Source organism: Kogia breviceps, chromosome 4 (assembly GCF_026419965.1).
Source record: "Kogia breviceps isolate mKogBre1 chromosome 4, mKogBre1 haplotype 1, whole genome shotgun sequence".
Taxonomy (NCBI): domain Eukaryota; kingdom Metazoa; phylum Chordata; class Mammalia; order Artiodactyla; family Physeteridae; genus Kogia; species Kogia breviceps.
Window position 1 is genome coordinate 35757855 of NC_081313.1, and position 18825 is coordinate 35776679.

Sequence of the window (18825 nt, forward strand, 5' to 3'; positions counted from 1 at the left end):
AATTTGCCATACTGCGTTTTAAAAATATATATATATATTTTTAAAAAATTTTTTATTTATTTATTTATGGCTGTGTTGGGTCTTCGTTTCTGTGTGAGGGCTTTCTCTAGTTGTGGCGAGCGGAGGACACTCTTCATCACGGTGCGCGGGCCTCTCACTATTGTGGCCTCTCTTGTTGCGGAGCACAGGCTCCAGACGCACAGGCTCAGTAGTTGTGGCTCTCGGGCCTCGTTGCTCTGCAGCATGTGGGATCTTCCCAGACCAGGGCTCGAACCTGTGTCCCCTGCATTGGCAGGCAGATTCTCAACCACTGCGCCACCAGGGAAGCCCTGCTATACTGCTTTTAAAGTACACAAGTGTAGATAATTTGGAAAATTAAATATCAGATAAAAATCTTCTAACTCCCTCCATCTGGTGGTAAACACTTAAGATTTTATTTCCTTCTATTCTTTTTCTTTGTGTATTACATATCTGTGTGTTTACTTATCTGATCATATTGTACACTGTTTTACGTTGAATTTTTTTAAGCTTCCAAATTATAGTCTTGCCACTTTCTTATCATTAAAAATGCTTTTAAAATATGATTTTAAGGGTCTTCATACTAATCTAGAATATGAATATTCAAGATTTATTTAATTTTCCCTAATGCTGTACTTTAAGGTTGTTTGATTTTTCTTTCTCTTTGTACCTAAATACATTTTGGCACTTCTGATTTTTGTCTTAGGACGATTCCTAGAAGTGAAAGGGTGTGCTCATTTTTGGGGCTCTGCCTACTTATTGCTGTGTGGTTTCCAGAAAGCTTGCTCCAATTTACACTCCCACTCGTCATCTGTGAGAGTGCCTGTCTTGAAGTTTTGTGGTCAGCATGATTTAAAAAAAAAAAAATGAACAAGACACATACTTCCTAGCTTCCTTTTTGTTTCTAATTCTCTTCTTAATGGCAAGAAGATATCCTGCAAATAAAGTTTTGACTAAAACACTTTTTCAAATTATAGATATTATTCTCTACATAATAGTTTTGAATGGCTTTGAAAGGACAAGCATGAAACTGGGTGAAGTTAGAATGTGACTTTATGCTGATTAATAACTCAGGAAGAAAAATAACTTCACCTTCATTCTTTTATTACAATTTTAAAAATACCTTATTTTACAACTCAGAATTCCTCTTCTGTCTTTAAATGAAAAATCGCATTGTAAATTGAATGCTGAAGTTATCTTTTCATAATAAAAAATTAGTTTGCTTTGGCTATATTGTAAAAAACAAAAATTTGAAAGCTTAAGTTCAAAACAAGCTGAGAGTTTTTAAATTAAATCCCCCAAGTTCAAGGAGTTTGGACAGGTGTTTCCTACTGGAAAAGTGTCAGGATTTGGAGTTTTTATTTATTTATTTTAAAATACATTTATTTATTTTAAAATTTATTTTTATTTTTGGTTGTGTTGGGTCTTCATTGCTGCGCGTGGGCTTCTTGTTGTGGTGCGCGGGCTTCTCATTGAGGTGGCTTCTCGTTGCAGAGCACGGGCTCTAGGTGCACGGGCTTCAGTAGTTGTGGTTCGCGGGCTCTAGAGCGCGGGCTCAGCAGCTGTGGCGCAGGGGCTTAGTTGCTCCGCGACATGTGGGATCTTCCTGGACCAGGGCTCGAACCCATATCCCCTGCATTGGCAGGTGGAGTCTCAACCACAGCGCCACCAGGTAAGCCCGTGGATGTGGAGTTTTAAAAAACGAATGTTTATGAAGGAGAACAATTTATTCAGTTGTATTAGAAATAGTTTTCTCTAAAAATGAACTTTTAACCCTTAGACTTTGCTTCCTTTGGTGAATTTCAATGACCAGCAGGGGGCAGCAGATTGTCATTAATACTTAAACTTAACTGTTTGTCAAATACTGATTTTAAAATTAAATGGGCGTATTTGTATTTTTACAAGACCAGTGGGCATACTTATGGGGAGAGGAAGTCGGGGCTTGTATATAGTTCTTGGAGTGTCAGCATGGGTACCTTCTTATCTTTATCCTTTTTCTCTTAAATGGTTTTCTTTAGGTTCTTAGATTTATCAACAGTATTTCCCAAATTTCTGTCTGTGTCTTTTTTTCCCTCTCCTTTCCCTTCTTTATTTAGTTTCTTTTATTGTTGGTTATAGAAACTATAGTAACCTTTGCAGTAGCATTAACTAGAATAAGGTATAAAAGGCACTTGCTGAAAGTACTCTTTTCTACATGTGCTTCTGTAATTATACCATCTTTCTCTTAATTTTTATCCATTCTTTCATATTTCTTGATCTGTTTTTTCTAGTTCTTCTGTTTCTTTTCTTTCTGTTTCCACTGCCTCAGGCATGCCATTCCACTGTCAGCACACCTCAGATATTTTTTATTCCTATATTGTATGTAAGGCTAACAAGGTCTCATAGCTGTCTGTGACCATAAGTATCACACTGGGTCAGATATTTTGTTTGTAATAGCAAATTGTAGTAATTTGGATTCGAGAGCAGTTGAAGCTTTAATTTTTAAAAAGTATTACTCAGTTGCAAAAATAAAAGATGTTTAATGAAACATCTTTCATTAAGGAAATAGAAAAAGATAAATAAGGATATAAAATAATCTATAATCCCATTACCACTTAACTGTTAACACTTAATATTCTAATTCTTGTCTTTTTTCATATGTATATATTTGAATACATTCTATGTTAACGTTTACTTTTCTAACCAATAAATTTTAGTGTCTACATGTTATATCACAAACATATACCATAATTTATTTATCCAAGTCCATAATATTAGTTGTTCTTAACTTTTTTTTTCTGCAGTATTCTTCCTTGTGTGTTGTTGATTATTTTCTTAGGTCAAATTTCTATAAGTACAATTACTTGGTTAAATGGAGTAAGATCTTTTTGTTGGCTGTAGATATTGATAAATTGATCTCCAAAGGACTCTGCAGTCAAAGCTCCCACCAGTGATGTGCAGAGTGCTTATTTTACTGCTCATGTTCTACTCCTATGACTTATTACGAAACAGACAAGACAACAACAAAAACACACCTGCATAGTTTTCAATTTCAAAGATAGAAATTTCCTTTTCTTCGAAGTTTTCCTGCTCTCTGACTTTTCACATTAATACTCACTGACTCTTATCTTTATTATAAGAAATTGTTTATTTCTTATAATAAACTGTTTATTATAAGAAACTGTCTCTCCATGGCTTGTGCTTAGCAGCTCAGAGTGGTTCATAATAATAATAAAAGTGAAATAGCTGCTCGTAATTGGGCATAGTAGAATATGCTGGGTGCTTTACAAATATTAACTCTTTTAATCCCCAAACTAATTCTGGAGGTAGGAAATATTCTCACTTTACAAGATATTTTAAGACACCATTTATTTATTATTTTAAAAAATATATTTGTTATTTTATTGTATTTTTTGGCTGCGTTGGGTCTTCGTTGCTGCACGTGGGCTTTCTCTAGTTTTGGCGATCGGGGGGCTACTCTTTGTTGTGGTGCACAGGCTCCTCATTGCAGTGGCTTCTCTTGTTGCAGAGCACGGGCTCTAGGCACGTGGACTTCAGTAGTTGCGGCACGCGGGCTCAGTAGTTGTGGCTCGCGGGCTCTAGAGCGCAGGCTCAGTAGCTGTGGCGCATGGGCTTAGTTGCTCCATGGCATGTGGGATCTTCCTGGACCAGGGCTCAAACCCATGTTCCCTGCATTGGCAGGCGATTCCACTGCGCCACCAGAGAAGGCTTCTAAGACACCATTTATTATTCACCTTTGTGTTTATGGAGCCTGCCCTAGCACCTGGCACATTCAAATGAATATAATAATGGTTAAATGAACATTCGATGAATATTCTATTTGTTAGCTCATTTCACATTTTGGAATCCTCCCCAGATAGGTTATGGTAGCAGAAATACTACCACATACCAAATATCTATTAATATTACTAGTATGTTTACCTTCATTATTTTATTATTTATTGAAGGAAACATGCAAGTCCAAACCAGCACAGAATGGTTTTATTATGTGAGAGGGAATGGAATGCACCCTAAGTGTAATCAGTATCCCGAAAATTGAATTTTTGTTCTGACAAAGAATTCTTTTGGGTATCCTCTGAGCCTAATGCTTGGTTACACAACACCCAATATTATAAAAGCTGAAAAATGTTGACAGTGTCAAGCAGCCGGCTCACATGAATGATTTGCTTTATATCCAGATGTCGTATAGACATTAAACTCTTTATGATTTTGCAGTCCATTTACTTGAGATAGTATCCAGATTGCCTGGGATATAGAAGGCTTACAAAAATGCAACAGCATTCTCAGAGCAAATTTTCCGATTTTTGCACTTTGCTGCTTGTTTCCAAATGGAAAGAAAACAGAATGAAGTAGATCAAAGCCAAACCAAAAATAACTTTTTTTTGCCTTGCAATCAACTAATTAGCACCTACAAAGCATTGAACTGAGAGATGCTAGTCAATGGTGTACATGTTGTTATTGCTTTGTCTATTTTATGACCTTTCCTTTGTTTTCATATTTATTTCTTAGTTTGTTTGCAATTATGTGAATTAAGGATCTCTTTAATGTAGCATACAATTTTCATTACAGGACTTAATAACTTGAAAGGAACAGTCTTGGACAGTGTTGCAAATACTTCGTCTTGGAAGTTGGCAACTCCTCAATTTGTGGCTCAGTGGTCACAGGATAGTCTCATTAATCACTTAAGCAAGCAAAAAAAAAAAGGAAACAAAACAAAGCCCTAAATCCTAAACATTTGTTGGAACTGTGATGTTGCAATGGTAAATTCAGAGATGAAAATTAATTTAGTTTAGTTTTTAAGAGACCACATGGAATTAGCTTAATGGTGATATGATTGTGGATATATATTTAACAAGTTGACTTTGATTGTTAAACTACTGTGTGGTTCCCTAATTTCTCTTTGTAAGATACCACCAGAAGTGGGTACACATTAATTAAATGTCCTCAGAAATTCTTTCCTTCTCCTCCATTCAGTTTTATAGGAAGAAAAGGAGGGTTCCTTTTAAGCCAGGTTAAAGTGGTCATATTCTTCTATATCCTGTGCCTCTGTCATCTCTTCCTTTATACAGGACTGTGTGATGCAGGTGATGGAGCCTCTTTGTACATTTCACTTTTTTTTTTTTTTTAAAGTTATCTATGGCAGAAGTATCTCAGTGTCTGAAATTGGCCTTTGAATCAGTTTTTAAGGGCAAGAATTTGGTAGAATGTATTTCTGGTAATTTTGTTTCAGAATCCTGTGATTTAAGACTAGAAAGGATTTATCAAAATCAGCAAATGTTGAATGTTTGGGAAGAGTCAGGTATGGCTATTTGGATTTTCATTCAACCTTGGATTTAAGTATAGGAGGTTATGTTCAGAATTTAAAACTCCATAGTGGGAAGCTGCCACATAGCACAGGGAGTTCACCTATGTGCTTTGTGACCACCTAGAGGGGTGGGATAGGGAGGGTGGGAGGGAGGGTGATGCAAGAGGGAAGAGATATGGGAACATATGTATATGTATAACTGATTCACTTTGTTGTAAAGGAGAAACTAAAACACTATTGTAAAACAGTTATACTCAAAGATATTAAAAAAAAAAGAATTTAAAACTCCATGTTGGATTGGGATGAAGAACTTAATTAAAAGCATCACTTTAGTTTTTCTCTGACACTCTTATCTGTTAGTAATATGCATAAAGATACTCTGAACTTTATTTTATATGTAAGAAACTTAGACAAATCCACCAGACTCTGCGCTTTGTGAAATGTGAATGTTATATCTGCTAAATGGGGTTAGGTCAAAAGAACAATTTTAAAAATTCTGACAACATTTTGATCCACATCTTTGAAACTTATCAAATGTCAAGTGTGGCTCTTGTTCGTCTTCTTTGCTCTTTTCTTCCCTGACTTTGCCTCTGTCCCACTTCAGCAATATATGTAAATCTCTCTCCTAAGGTGGTAGCAGGCTTGCCTATCTTTGGATGAGTGGTCATGTTTTTTTTTCTCTGATGTGTTCCTTATCACTGAAAATCTCCAGGTGCTTTTTGCTCTTTAATAATAAAGCGTTGTCTTTTTTTTTAAAGTATAGGTTGACACTTATATAGCTTTAAAATAGTATAACTGATGGATCAATGATATGTTTATTACAACTCTTAAAATAGGATTTAATTTTTTGGAATTCTTTATGAAGTGATACATTCAGTTATGATCATTTAGAATGACTACTTTGATCACATAGTGATTTGAATTCTTAAAATGTTTTTTTTTTTTTTTTTTTTTTTTTTTTTTGCGGTATGCGGGCCTCTCACCGTTGTGGCCTCTCCCGCCGCGGAGCACAGGCTCCGGACGCGCAGGCCCAGCGGCCATGGCTCACGGGCCCAGCCGCTCCGCGGCATGTGGGATCCTCCCGGACCAGGGCACGAACCCATGTCTCCCGCATCGGCAGGCGGACTCTCAACCACTGCGCCACCAGGGAAGCCCCTTAAAATGTTTTTGATTACTCAAAACATCTAGCTTCCTGTCTTTTTTTTTTTTTTTTTTTTTAAACTACCACACCTCTAGAGGTCTGCAAACAGTTTTCAAAACCAGATCCGTTATGGTCACATATTCCAGCCGTGGTGTTTGTATGGTACTTTGTTGGATGATTGTAAATGAGCGTGCAATAAATGCCTTCCTTTTACTTTTTCCTGACATTATTTTTCTAGTTAAAAGGTGGGTGTAAATTTTAGCGAAGCAGTGTATAAACTAACTCATTTACCTTTTTTGGAAGTGAAATAGTTTAGAAGGCTAATGATGAATCCAGTCACTTCTGTTATTGCTTCATGGAGCTGTAGTTGATTTGGAAAATAAGACAGTATCAACTCCCACATTTCCATTTTTCCTATGACAGAGGGCAGCCGACTTCTAAATGATAGGGATCCATCCCTATCCTTTGATTCCTCCCTGTTGCCTCTTGACAGCTTGCAGCTGGTATCAGAATTCACCTGAGATCTGTAGAGTCAAATTTGTAAAATTTGACTTGTAAAATTTCTTATAGCTATCATTCTCTTTTACTCTGGTGAAATACATGTCAATATGGAGGTAGAACTTGCTCAATCAGTACACAGATAATAATGACTAGATCTGAGTTTTTCACATATATGTCAATATCACTGGTAATTTTCCATTAAATTTTTAAAAATTTATTTTGACTGAAAAGATATCAGTGTACACTTGATTTTATAGAAAAAGGTGATGTGATTTCCCAGATGTCTTCTTATCATTTAAAATTTTGAAATAATTTTCAGAAGCTAGATCAAATTGATTTGGTTAAAATGTTTTAGGTGATCAAATAAGCCTCTTTAAATGATTCTGAATACCATATACACAGGATTCATACCATTTTCAAAAGTTATGTGGATTAAACTCTCACAGCTACAATTTTACTCGACAGGCAATGAATCGCTCCCTGGCTAATGTGATTCTTGGAGGCTACGGTACCACTTCAACAGCTGGTGGAAAACCCATGGAAATTTCTGGCACACATACAGAAATCAACCTTGACAATGCAATTGACATGATTCGAGAAGCTAGTAGCATTATTATTACTCCAGGTAAAAAACCAAAACCCCAAAGCAAACAAACAACCTGTAATAGCTGTTGTAATTGATTACATTAAAATAATTTCTTGTAATAGGGAAAAAAAATCAAAGTGGAACATCTTCACTTTTGAAAACTTAATGGAAATTTAGAAGCAGCCCTGTGATTACTAAGTGAAAAGTACTGAGAATTCTTGACTTATGTTAATATTTTGGGAATCACATAGAGATTCTATAAATTGAGGTAGTGGATTCTACCTGTGTCTTTTTGTGGTTCTGTACAAATGTTTAAATCATCTTTGAGTCTTGGTTATTTTTTTTCTCATTGGTAAATTTTGGGCCTATGTCAGTATTAAATTAGTATATGAAAGTGTCTAACTTACTTGTTGGACTCAGTAAAGGTTGGTAAATGTTAATATCTTTCTTTTCAAAAGTAAATATTTAGAAAATCATTGAGAATCATGTGGTTTCCAAGCAGATGAGGTAACAAGGCCCAGTAGAAAGGACTTCATCTAGGAGTCATAGCACCTTACTTCTGTTTTTAATTTTGCCTCTAACAATTGACATAGGTGGACCAAGTCAGTTCATCTCTCCAGGCCTCAATTTCCCAATTTTCTGGGGTTTAGCCCAGTACTTCTTTACTCATCACAGAATGCCATTGTATTTATTACAGGCAATACATTGATTCCAGATTAGGATTTTTAACTCTATCATGCTATCATAGAAGTTTTCTATAAAGAAAATCAATTGATTTGACATGTGGGTAGTTTGCTGGTTGGTTATATACTAAGATGTAAATAAATAACAAACCTTAGCAGGATTGAATATTCAGGTGCAAGCCTTCTCCAGTGGGGGCAATATCATTTTCTAGGGGCGTTTGAAACATGTGGGTTTGGGGTTTTGGTTGCCTCCAAGATGGGGCTGCTCCTGTCAGCTGGTGTGTGGGAGCAGGTAAACTCAATATTCTGTAAAGCCTGGGACATTCCTGCAGCATGGATTGTCCCAGCCAGAGCGCTTTGCCATTACCTGTTGAGAAACGCTGTGCTGGAGTGTGAAGGGGGAAGAGTAAGAGACAACACTCTTTTCCCTTCAGGCATTTTCCATCTAGTGGAGAAGTCAGATAGATACATAATGCACGGTGGGTTATGGTAAGGGCTGAATTTTCTATCATGGGAAACCCAAGGAGGATTGTTGGGAAGTGAGGCTTTGTGTGGGGCCCCAGAGGATGGATGGCACGGGGCAGGGTCACAGGGAGTGCCTTGAGCAGAGACTTGCTCTTTGGAAAAATGAGGGTAGGAAAGCGGGGCCAGATGTGAGATTCATTGCACAGGAAGGAGGGACAGAACACAGGGGTTCAAGAGGAAGGGAGATGACTGACGTTTTTGGTCATACCTATTAGGACCATCAGAAATATGGAGCACTTTATTCATTTATTTATTTTTTGGCAGAGGGGGAAGGTTTTAAGTTCTTATTTGGAGACGTTAAGTTTGTGGTGGAGCTGGGACAGCGGACAGGCTGAACTCGAGCTCAGTGACGGGCTGAGCCTGGAGACAGGTTGGGAGCCGTCAGGTGGTTGTTGAAGCCGTAGGATGGGCCGAGATTTTTCCAAAGAGAGAATGAGGTGCAAAGTTAAAGCCCTGGGGAGGTTCATCATTTAAGGGTGGGGGCACAGAAGGAGAAGATCCGTTTCAAGGAAATCGAGGAAGAGTAGTGACAAAGTCAGGAGGGGCACCAGGGGACTGTAATGTTATCAAAGCCAAGTAGGGAGACAGTTTGAAAATGTTTATGTGAGAGAGAGTGAGAGCCTGTGCACCAGTGTGTGTGTGTGTGTGTGTGTGTGTGTGTGTGTGTGTGTGTGTGTGTGAGTGTGTGTGTATGTGAGATGTGTGATATGTGAGGGAGTGCCTAGCAGTGTCAGACACTGTACGAGACTGAGAAGGGACCATGAGAATTTGAATTTGAAATTTAGGCCAATATTTTTAAAAGTCCATATTGTAAGGTTTTTGTTTTCGCTTCTAGTCCTGTTAACTGATTGCCCTTTTTGGCATAAAAATATGTTTCAATCAAGAGAGAAATTGTAGATCATAAAATCGAAATAAAACCACATTCTTCTGTGTTCTTAATGTTCCTTGTAGGCTACGGTCTCTGTGCAGCCAAAGCTCAGTACCCCATTGCTGATTTGGTAAAGATGCTCTCCGAACAGGGCAAAAAAGTCAGGTAAGTGCTTGCAGTTCGTGTTTGAAAGGAAAGGAAAATAGATGACTTCCTTTAGGTGACTGTTTCTTCAAGTGGAGTTTTACCTGTGAATACTAGGTAGAGAAACTATTATAAGTTGTAAAAGACTCTATTCTAGCCTTAGTCTTACCTGTTAGGTGTCGCTATCTCTAATAGCCTCGAACCTAAATATAGTCTCATTTTAGAAAAGGAAATTTTATTGTACTAAATTCCAGGATAGTTATCAGTAGGGAAAAATAGAAACCTGGTTTCTCTGTGGTTTGATTTGGGGAAGGAGGTCAAGCAAGGCATCTGAATCACGTCAAGTTGTGTATTTTTCGTGTCTGTTGTTTACGCTGAAGAAAAACATCTCAAACGAGTGGTCTCTGAAGGGTGAGACCCGGTGGTGAAACTGTGGCTGGTTAATAGTTGACTGATAAAGCTCTCACACTCAGGCTGGAAAAGACTGCAGAAAAATTTCTTTTCCTATATATAAAATAGGTAATCAATAAAGCCATACACTTTTTGAATTGTGGATTAGAATGGCAGCTGTTCCTGCTACTTGCCATTTGGGCACTGGACTCTGCGCTTGGGCGGATATTAAGCAGAATGGCAAAGTCAAGGACTCTGCGTTTCTAGATTATTCCCCATGACCTTGGATAAAGGGTTTTGTGGGGTGTAAAAATGGGGCAGGGGGTGGTGAACCCTTGCAGTACTTTGCATATGTTCTGCGCACCTTTGGATCCATGTTCTGGAACGCCGCTGTTAGGAAGCAGCGAAGAAGGGACCGTCTGGAGTTGTCCCTGGAGCATAGCTGTGTCGTGTTGTGTGGGGAGACGGGTTCCCTAGCAGTTTCACTGACATGGTACCGTAAGTCAGAGTGACAAGATAACTTTCTTGTTAAATACAATTAGTTTGTTCACCAGGATGTTAATGTATGTTGACAAAACAGTTAATGTCTGTTAATAAAAATTCCTTTGAGCTGTCAAGCTTACACTTTTGTCTGGAGGCAGATGATAAGAAAATAAGCCACAGTGTGCCTAGAACTAGTCAGACTATCTGTGCCAGACTGGATGCAGAGTCCTAAGCTTCAGCTTGAATGTCCCAACTATTAATAGCGGTAAAAGAGACTTAGATGAGGAAATCAGAGGGTTATCTAAAATATTTTAGTGTCAGCTACATTTTATTTCTTCCTTTCTTCTCACCCTTTTTTTTTCTTCCTTCTTCAGTCCTTTTTTTTTTTTTTTTTGCGGTACGCGGGCCTCTCACTGCTGTGGCCTCTCCAGTTGCGGAGCACAGTCTCTGGATGCGCAGGCCCAGCGGCCATGGCTCATGGGCCCAGCAGCTCCGCGGCATGTGGGATATGGGATCCTCCTGGACGGGGGCATGAACCCGCGTCCCCTGCATCGGCAGGCGGACTCTCAACCACTGCGCCACCAGGGAAGCCCCTTCTTCAGTCCTTTTCTTGCTCTTGTCCTTCTGTGATCTATACTGAGTCTGTGCTTTTCAAATACACAGAATCAAAATACTGTTTCATGATAGGACCATCGTTTCTGTGATGTAGATGGTTTCCACTTTGGTAAAATCTTAGATGAACTGAAGATAGAAAATGAGAAAAGGCATCCTCTTTGTTTTCTAATTTTCACATAAGAGGTCTCATTTTAGTAACTTATTCCTGTTTTCATAGAGGGTGTTAAACAGTGCTTCCCCTTTAGTCATCGTCTTGCCACTTAAAGCATTTGCAGACCTGAAAGTGGGAAGGATGTGTTACAGAATCTTTCATGATTTTCCTAAAAGGAAATTGTTTCTCTTTATTCAATCCACATGTGAAAAATTCTAATGTATTAGTAATGCCTTCTATCACCACATAACTGTTTAGGAGATGAGTGGCAATCATAATAAGACAGAGAAAGATGGCTTTCATGTCTTAGTTATCCTTGGGGAAGGGAATGATTAATTTGACATACCTCTCTTACTACCCACTGGTCAGTCCAGGTTGTGGGTGCAGGTTGAGCAGCTTGACGGAAGGCAGGATGTGAAAGGAAAGGAATTCAGAGGGAAGGAAAAAAAAATCATCTGAAAAGAAAAGGGGTTAGACAAATGAAATTTTAGTTTCGGACCTGATTAAAATTTCAGTTTTATCCATGAGGACATAATATAAACTGCTGTTTTAGGAGGAGGATTTCTATCCCACTGCATTGGAAAAGTAATTATTTGACTTAAGATTTATAGCAGATATTTAATTAAACATATATGAAGAGTTTCTCAGTTATAATTTGTTTTTTATTGAAGTAATTTTGTGGCCAGAACATCGGGCTTTTCATGAGAGCTTTTGTTTCATATAATCATCACCAGTTTTTCAAATAACTTATGAATAATAAATTTGTTAATAATTTATTATGTAGGATCAGCATAAAATTATTGGTCAGCCTAGTCTCTACTTGTGAGTTAGGAAGAGTAAGCCATTTTATTGATCTCTCTATTTCATATCAAAGATGAAATATATATTAATATGTCCAAGGGTTTTTTTTGGACTATAATATGTTGAATTTTCAACGTGGGCTTTGTAATAAGTTATGTAAATCTCACATTTGAATTAAATGGAAGAGAACTATTCTTGCTAACATGATGAGAGTATATTATCATATTTTTCCTTCCTAGCATCCGTGTGGGGATTTTTTTTAAGGGAATATAGCAACTTTGTTGATTTTGCTTTATTTGTGTCATCTTTCCATAGGAGAGATGCAGATTTTCTTTATGAAGTTAGGACTGTGTATATACATGGATGCTAGCTTTTTCTTAAGAGGCAAATGTCTGTTTGAACAAGAGATGGCTGCAGCGGTTACCTCGTATTTTAATGAAATAAATCTGTATTTACAGTTTGTGGTAATTTAGTCCTTTCATCACTCTGTGGAGCTCCCACGGTGTTCATTGAGCACAGCTGCTGGGCCTCTGCTGTCAGTAGATCATTGTGCCTCCGGACCCCAGCATGCCTAGCATCCAGATGTGGTGACATATTAGCACACATTCCCCATGGAAATGTGCCAGTGTGGACATACGATTGTCATCAATTAGTTATGCCCAAGTGGTGCCAAGAAAAATTGCATCTGTCATACAGTCTGTCTGGCTTCATGGCCCATGGTTGATTTAGAGACACTCCTGTTTTCCTTTACACTGGCCATAGTCATAACATGCTCACAGAGAGTTGAGATTATCTAATGAAGCACATGACATTTCATGACAAGAGCTCATTTCAGAATGTCATGGAAGTGCACTGACTTAGCTGTTCTTTAGTGGCCAGGATATTGTTGCTTCCCGGGCACCCAGAACACCTAATTTATGCTTGATCTCTCAAAGCATTTTATTACAAAAATCTTATGATACAAGAGCACAGACATTTTTTTCTCTTTATTTCCCAATCTTTGGATTGATGTGATAGGCTTTTCATTGTAAAGCTGAGATAGTCTTTCCAAGGAATAATTCTTAGAAAGAGGTATATATTTTTTTCTTTTTGCAGTTAATCACTGCTTGATTTTCTTTGTATAAAGGCATTATTGCTTTTAAGTTTGTGAAACCACCTTTCAACTTCTTTGATTGACTATCTGATGTTATATATTGCTTTCATGTTAATGTTCAACTCTATCTTTCTATTAATAATTTATTGATAGAAACTTATTACTAGGTACTGAGAATACAAGAATGTGTAAGCCCAGTTCCCACTCTCAAAAGTTTATAGATATAAAGAGAACAAAGTGATAAACAAATGAATCAGTGAATGAAGTCCATTTAATGTGATAGTATGCTAAGAAGAGTAGAGTAGAAGGAAGGTAGGAATGCAAGAGAGAAGAGTAGATAAGTGTCCGGGGGATATTTTAAACTTTTTATACTACTCATAACATGACATTTTTTTTTGCAGGTTTTAAAAAATAAATATTTATTTTTTCATCCTCTGTCTAAACACATCTAGCTGCCAATGGTATTTGCAGTTTAATAGTGTTTTACAGTCTTGTGTGACCTGGCTGTAAGTTTAAATATATGTTATTTTTGCTAGGAAACCCATTCTTTGGAGATAGTTGAAGATGAAATATTTTGTTGATCTAACTGGATTTTCCGGTTTTTCATGGATTAAATGTAATCTAAATAAACAAGAGTTCAGCCGTCTTGGATTTTGTTGTGTTTTGGAGTACAGGAAGAGCTAGGACATGCAAATTTATTAAATAATAAAGTTACATGCGTCTGAGAGTAGAAGTTAGGCCAGATAAAAGATCCAGTGTAGTAGTTAAATAAAGAAATAGATATTATTTATGAGTTTCTTACCAGCTTTGCAATACTTTCTTATCAGCCATGACTATTCATGTTAATGACAATTCACTGTATGAATAATTATATAGTACATGTGCCAGGCACTGTTCTAGGTCCTGAGAATACATCAGTGAATACAAAGATCAAAATTCCTGACGCTGTGGAGTTTTACATTTGCTGGGAACTTAGGTAATAGGTGTTAAGATATTCTGAATTGAAGACGCTTATAACCTCATTGTGTTTCCAATTCAGATGCTAGTTGAAATGATGAAGAACAGCAAGAGCATAGGTCATTATATCTGAATTTCAGAGTTACAGCTGGCACCATTTGGTGATGAATTAGCCAGTGCTTCTGGTTTTCTGAAAGAATATGGTGTGTTTCTTTGTACTGAGCCTGCCTTCTTGTAAAACATGGTGACAGGTGGGTGGGTGTGATGGGAGATATTTGTGTAATTAGTCAAATGAGTGAAACTTTTGGAAGAAGAGAGGGAAGCTAAAGAGCACGTGTGTATTCACTTACATCTCTATATTCAATCTAATTGATTTCTAATCTCAGTGTTGTGGTTGGAAAAGATACTTGATATGATTTCAATTTTCTTATGATTTCAATTTTCTTTCAATTTTTTCAATTTATTTTAACATCTTTATTGGAGTAACACACAATGGTGTGTTAGTTTCTGCTGTATAACAAAGTGAATCAGCTATACATATACATACATCCCCATATCTCCTCCCTCTTGCGTCTCTCTCCCACCCTCCCTATCCCACCCCTCTAGGTGGACCCAAAACACTGAGCTGATCTCCCTGTGCTATGTGGCTGCTTCCCACTAGCTATCTGTTTTACATTTGGTAGTGTATATATGTCCATGCCACTCTGTCACTTCGTCCCAGCTTACCCTTCCCCCTCCCCGTGTCCTCAAGTCCATTCTCTACGTCTGCATCTTTATTCCTGTCCTGCCTCTAGGTTCTTCAGAACCAATTTTTTTTTTTTTTTAGATTCCATGTATATATGTTAGCATACAGTATTTGTTTTTCTCTTTCTGATCGAATTTTATTGATTTGAGTCCTGTCCCTCTTTTTCTTGATGAGTCTGGCTAAAGGTTTATCAATTTTGTTTATATTCTTAGAGAACCAGCTGTTAGTTTTATTGATCTATGCTATTGTTTTCTTTCTTTCTATTTCATTTATTTCTGCTCTGATCTTTATGATTTCTTTCCTTCTACTAACCTTGGTTTTGTTTGTTCTTCTTTCTCTAGTTCCTTTATGTGTAAAGTCAGATTGTTTATTTGAGATTTTTCTTGTTTCTTGAGGTAGGATTGTATTGCTGGGTACTTCTCTCTTAGAACTGCTTTTGCTGCATCCCATAGGTTTTGGATCATCGTGTTTTGGTTGTTATTTGTCTCTAGGTATTTTTTGATTTCCTCTTTGGTTTCTTCAGTGATCTCTTGGTTATTTAGTAATATATTGTTTAGCCTCCATGTGTTTGTGTTTTTTACGTTTTTTTCCCTCTGTAATTGATTTCTAATCTCATAGCGTTGTGGTTGGAAAAGATGCTTGATATGATTTCAACTTTCTTAAATTTACCATGGCTTGATTTGTGACCCAAGATGTAATCTATCCTGGAGAGTGTTCCACGTGCACTCAAGAGGAAAGTGTAATCTGCTGTTTTCGGATGGAATGTCCTATAAATATCACTTAAATCTATCTGGTCTATTTTGTCATTTAAAACTTGTGTTTCCTTATTAATTTTCTGTCTGGATGATCTGTCCGTTGGTGTAAGTGAGGTGTTAAAATCCCACACTATTATTGTGTTACTGTCGATTTCCTCTTTTACAGCTGTTAGCATTTGCCTTATATATTGAGGTGCTCCTATGTTGGGTGCATATATATTTATAATTGTTATATCTTCTTCTTGGATCGATCCCTTGATCATTATGTAGTGTACTTCCTTGTCTCTTGTAACATTATTTTAAAGTCTATTTTATCTGATATGAGTATTGCTACTCCAGCTTTCTTTTGATTTCCATTTGCATGGAATATCTTTTTCCATCCCCTCACTTTCAGTCTGTATGTGTCTCTCGGGTCTGAAGTGGGTCTCTTGTAGACAGCACATAAGATGGGTCTTGTTTTTGTTTCCACTCAGCGAGCCTGTGTCTTTTGGTTGGAGCATTTAATCCATTTACATTTAAGGTAATTATCGATATGTATGTTCCTATGACCATTTTCTTAATTGTTTTGGGTTTGTTTTTGTAGGTCGTTTTGTTCTCTTGTGTTTCCCACTTAGAGAAGTTCCTTTAGCATTTGTTGTAGAGCTGGTTTGGTGGTGCTGAATCCCCTTAGCTTTTGCTTGTCTGTAAAGCTTTCGTTTTCTCCATTGACTCTGAATGAGATCTTTGCTGGGTAGAGTAATCTTGGTTTTAGTTTCTTCTCTTTCATCACTTTAAATATATCATGCCACTCCCCTCTGGCTTGTAGAGTTTCTGCTGAGAAATCAGCTGTTAACCTTATGGGAGTTCCCTTGTACGTTATTTGTCGTTTTTCCCTTGTTGCTTTTAATAACTTATCTTTGTCTTTAATTTTTATCAATTTCATTTCTATGTGTCTCAGCGTCTTTCTCCTTGGGTTTATCCTGCCTGGGACTCTCTGCACTTCCTGGACTTGGGTGGCTATTTCCTTTCCCATGTTAGGGAAGTTTTCAACTATAATCTCTTCAAACATTTTCTTGTGTCCTTTCTTTCTCTCTTCTCCTTCTGGGACCCCTATAATGTGAATGTTGGTGTGTTTAATGTTGTCCCAGAGGTCTCTTAGGCTGTCTTCATTTCTTTTCATTCTTTTTTCTTTGTTCTGTTCCACGGCAGTGAATTCCACCGTTCTGTCTTCCAGGTCATTTATCTGTTCTTCTGCCTCAGTTATTCTGCTATTGATTCCTTCTAGTGTATTTTTCATTTCAGTTATTGTATTGTTCATATCTATTTGTTTGTTCGTTAATTCTTCTAGGTCTTTGTTAAACATTTCTTGCATCTTCTCGATCTTTGCCTCCATTCTTTTTCCGAGGTCCTGGATCATCTTCATTATCATTATTCTGAATTCTTTTTCTGGAAGGTTGCCTATCTCCATTTCATTTAGTTGTTTTTCTGCAGTTTTATCTTATTCGTCCTCTGCCTTTTCATCTTGTCTGTCTTTCTGTGAATGTGGTTTTCGTTTCACAGGCTGCAGGATGGTAGTTCTTCTGCTCTCTGCCCTCTGGTGAATGAGGCTATCTTAGAAGCTTGTGCAGGTTTCCTCATGGGAGGGACTCGTGGTGGGTAGAGCTGGGTGTTGCTCTGGTGGGCAGAGCTCAGTCAAACTTTAATCTGCTTGACTGCTGATGGGTGGGGCTGGGTTCCCTCCCTGTTGGTTGTTTGGCCTGAGGCGACCCAGTGCTGGTGCCTACCAGCTCTCTGGTGGGGCTAATGGCAGACTCTGGGAGGGCCCATGCCAAGGAATACTTCCCAGAACTTCTGTTGTCAGTGTCCTTGTCCCCACGGTGAGCCACAGCCACCCTCTGCCTCTGCAGGAGACCCTCCAACAGTAGCAGGTAGGTCTGGTTCAGTCTCCTACGGGGTCACTGCTACTTCCCCCTAGGTCGTCATGTGCGCACTACTTTGTGTGTGCCCTCCAAGAGTGGAGTCTCTGTTTCCCCTAGCCCTGTCGAAGTCCTGCAGTCAAATACTGCTAGCCTTCAAAGGCTGATTCTCTGGGAATTCCTCCTCCTGTTGCTGGATGACTCCCAGGTTGAGAAGCCTGATGTGGGGCTCAGAACCTTCAGTGGGTGGACTTCTGTGGTATAAGTGTTCTCCAGTTTGTGAGTCACCCACCCAGCAGTTATGGGATATGATTTTATTGTAATTGCGCCCTTCCTACTATCTCATTGCGGCTTCCCCTTTGTGTTTGGATGTGGGATGTCTTTTTTGGTGAGTTCCAGTGTCTTCCTGTCGATGAGTATTCAGCAGTTAGTTGTGATTCTGGTGCTCTTGCAAGAGGGAGTGAGAGCACGTTCTTCTACTCTGCCTTCTTGAACCAATCTCGAAAACAGTACTTTTTTGCCTTAATAGTTATATATAGAAAGGTTAAATGTGGCCTTTTGAAATTTGACACTGTTCGACACTTGATTATAACTACGACCAAGTTGCCAATGTGTGCACTGTTGGCAATTATTGGCCTCAGTCTGTATTGACTATATAATTTCTCTAGTTTTTTTTTGTGTAGTTGCAAGTACAAAGAATTTCTGGCTTTCTTTGGACCATATTGATATTTAGTGGGATTTCAAGGTAAAAATTAGAAAATTAATTCAGAAATGTTGGCAACCAACCACATTTGTTTTAGCCTAAAAATTTGTGTTTTTTTAATGTAAATGATCATTAAAAATGTGCATTTCTTTGAACAATACAGATGAGCATTTATATCACAAAATGTATTTCAATAGACTATTAGAGTTTCAGGTTACATTTATTAAGGGCTTATGTATGCCAGGCATTGGTCTAAAGTATAAAAAGCTCTTTACATGAACTGTCTCCCTTAAATCTCACAATAATCCTCTGAAGAGGGTTTATTATGAATCCCACTGTACACATGAGGAAAGTGAGGCACACAGGTAAATTGTCCAAATGTTTTGAACACAGGCAGTGGCACTCTAGAGCTTTTAACTGCTACTCTTTACTACTTCCCTGAAATCTTTCTCTAAAAAGAGGTAAT

The 18825-nt window shown here is 37.9% G+C and overlaps 1 protein-coding gene across 5 annotated transcripts in view; it reads left to right on the top strand.

Moving 5' to 3' along the window:
- Window positions 1-18825, top strand: part of NNT (nicotinamide nucleotide transhydrogenase) — a 93148-nt gene that overhangs the window by 59240 nt on the left and 15083 nt on the right. For all 5 annotated transcript variants that reach the window (XM_059060879.2, XM_059060877.2, XM_059060878.2 and 2 more), the window contains 2 exons: window positions 7431-7590; window positions 9711-9792. In XM_059060879.2, the coding sequence (XP_058916862.1) occupies window positions 7431-7590; window positions 9711-9792 (242 nt within the window). The remainder of the gene's footprint in view (window positions 1-7430; window positions 7591-9710; window positions 9793-18825) is intronic.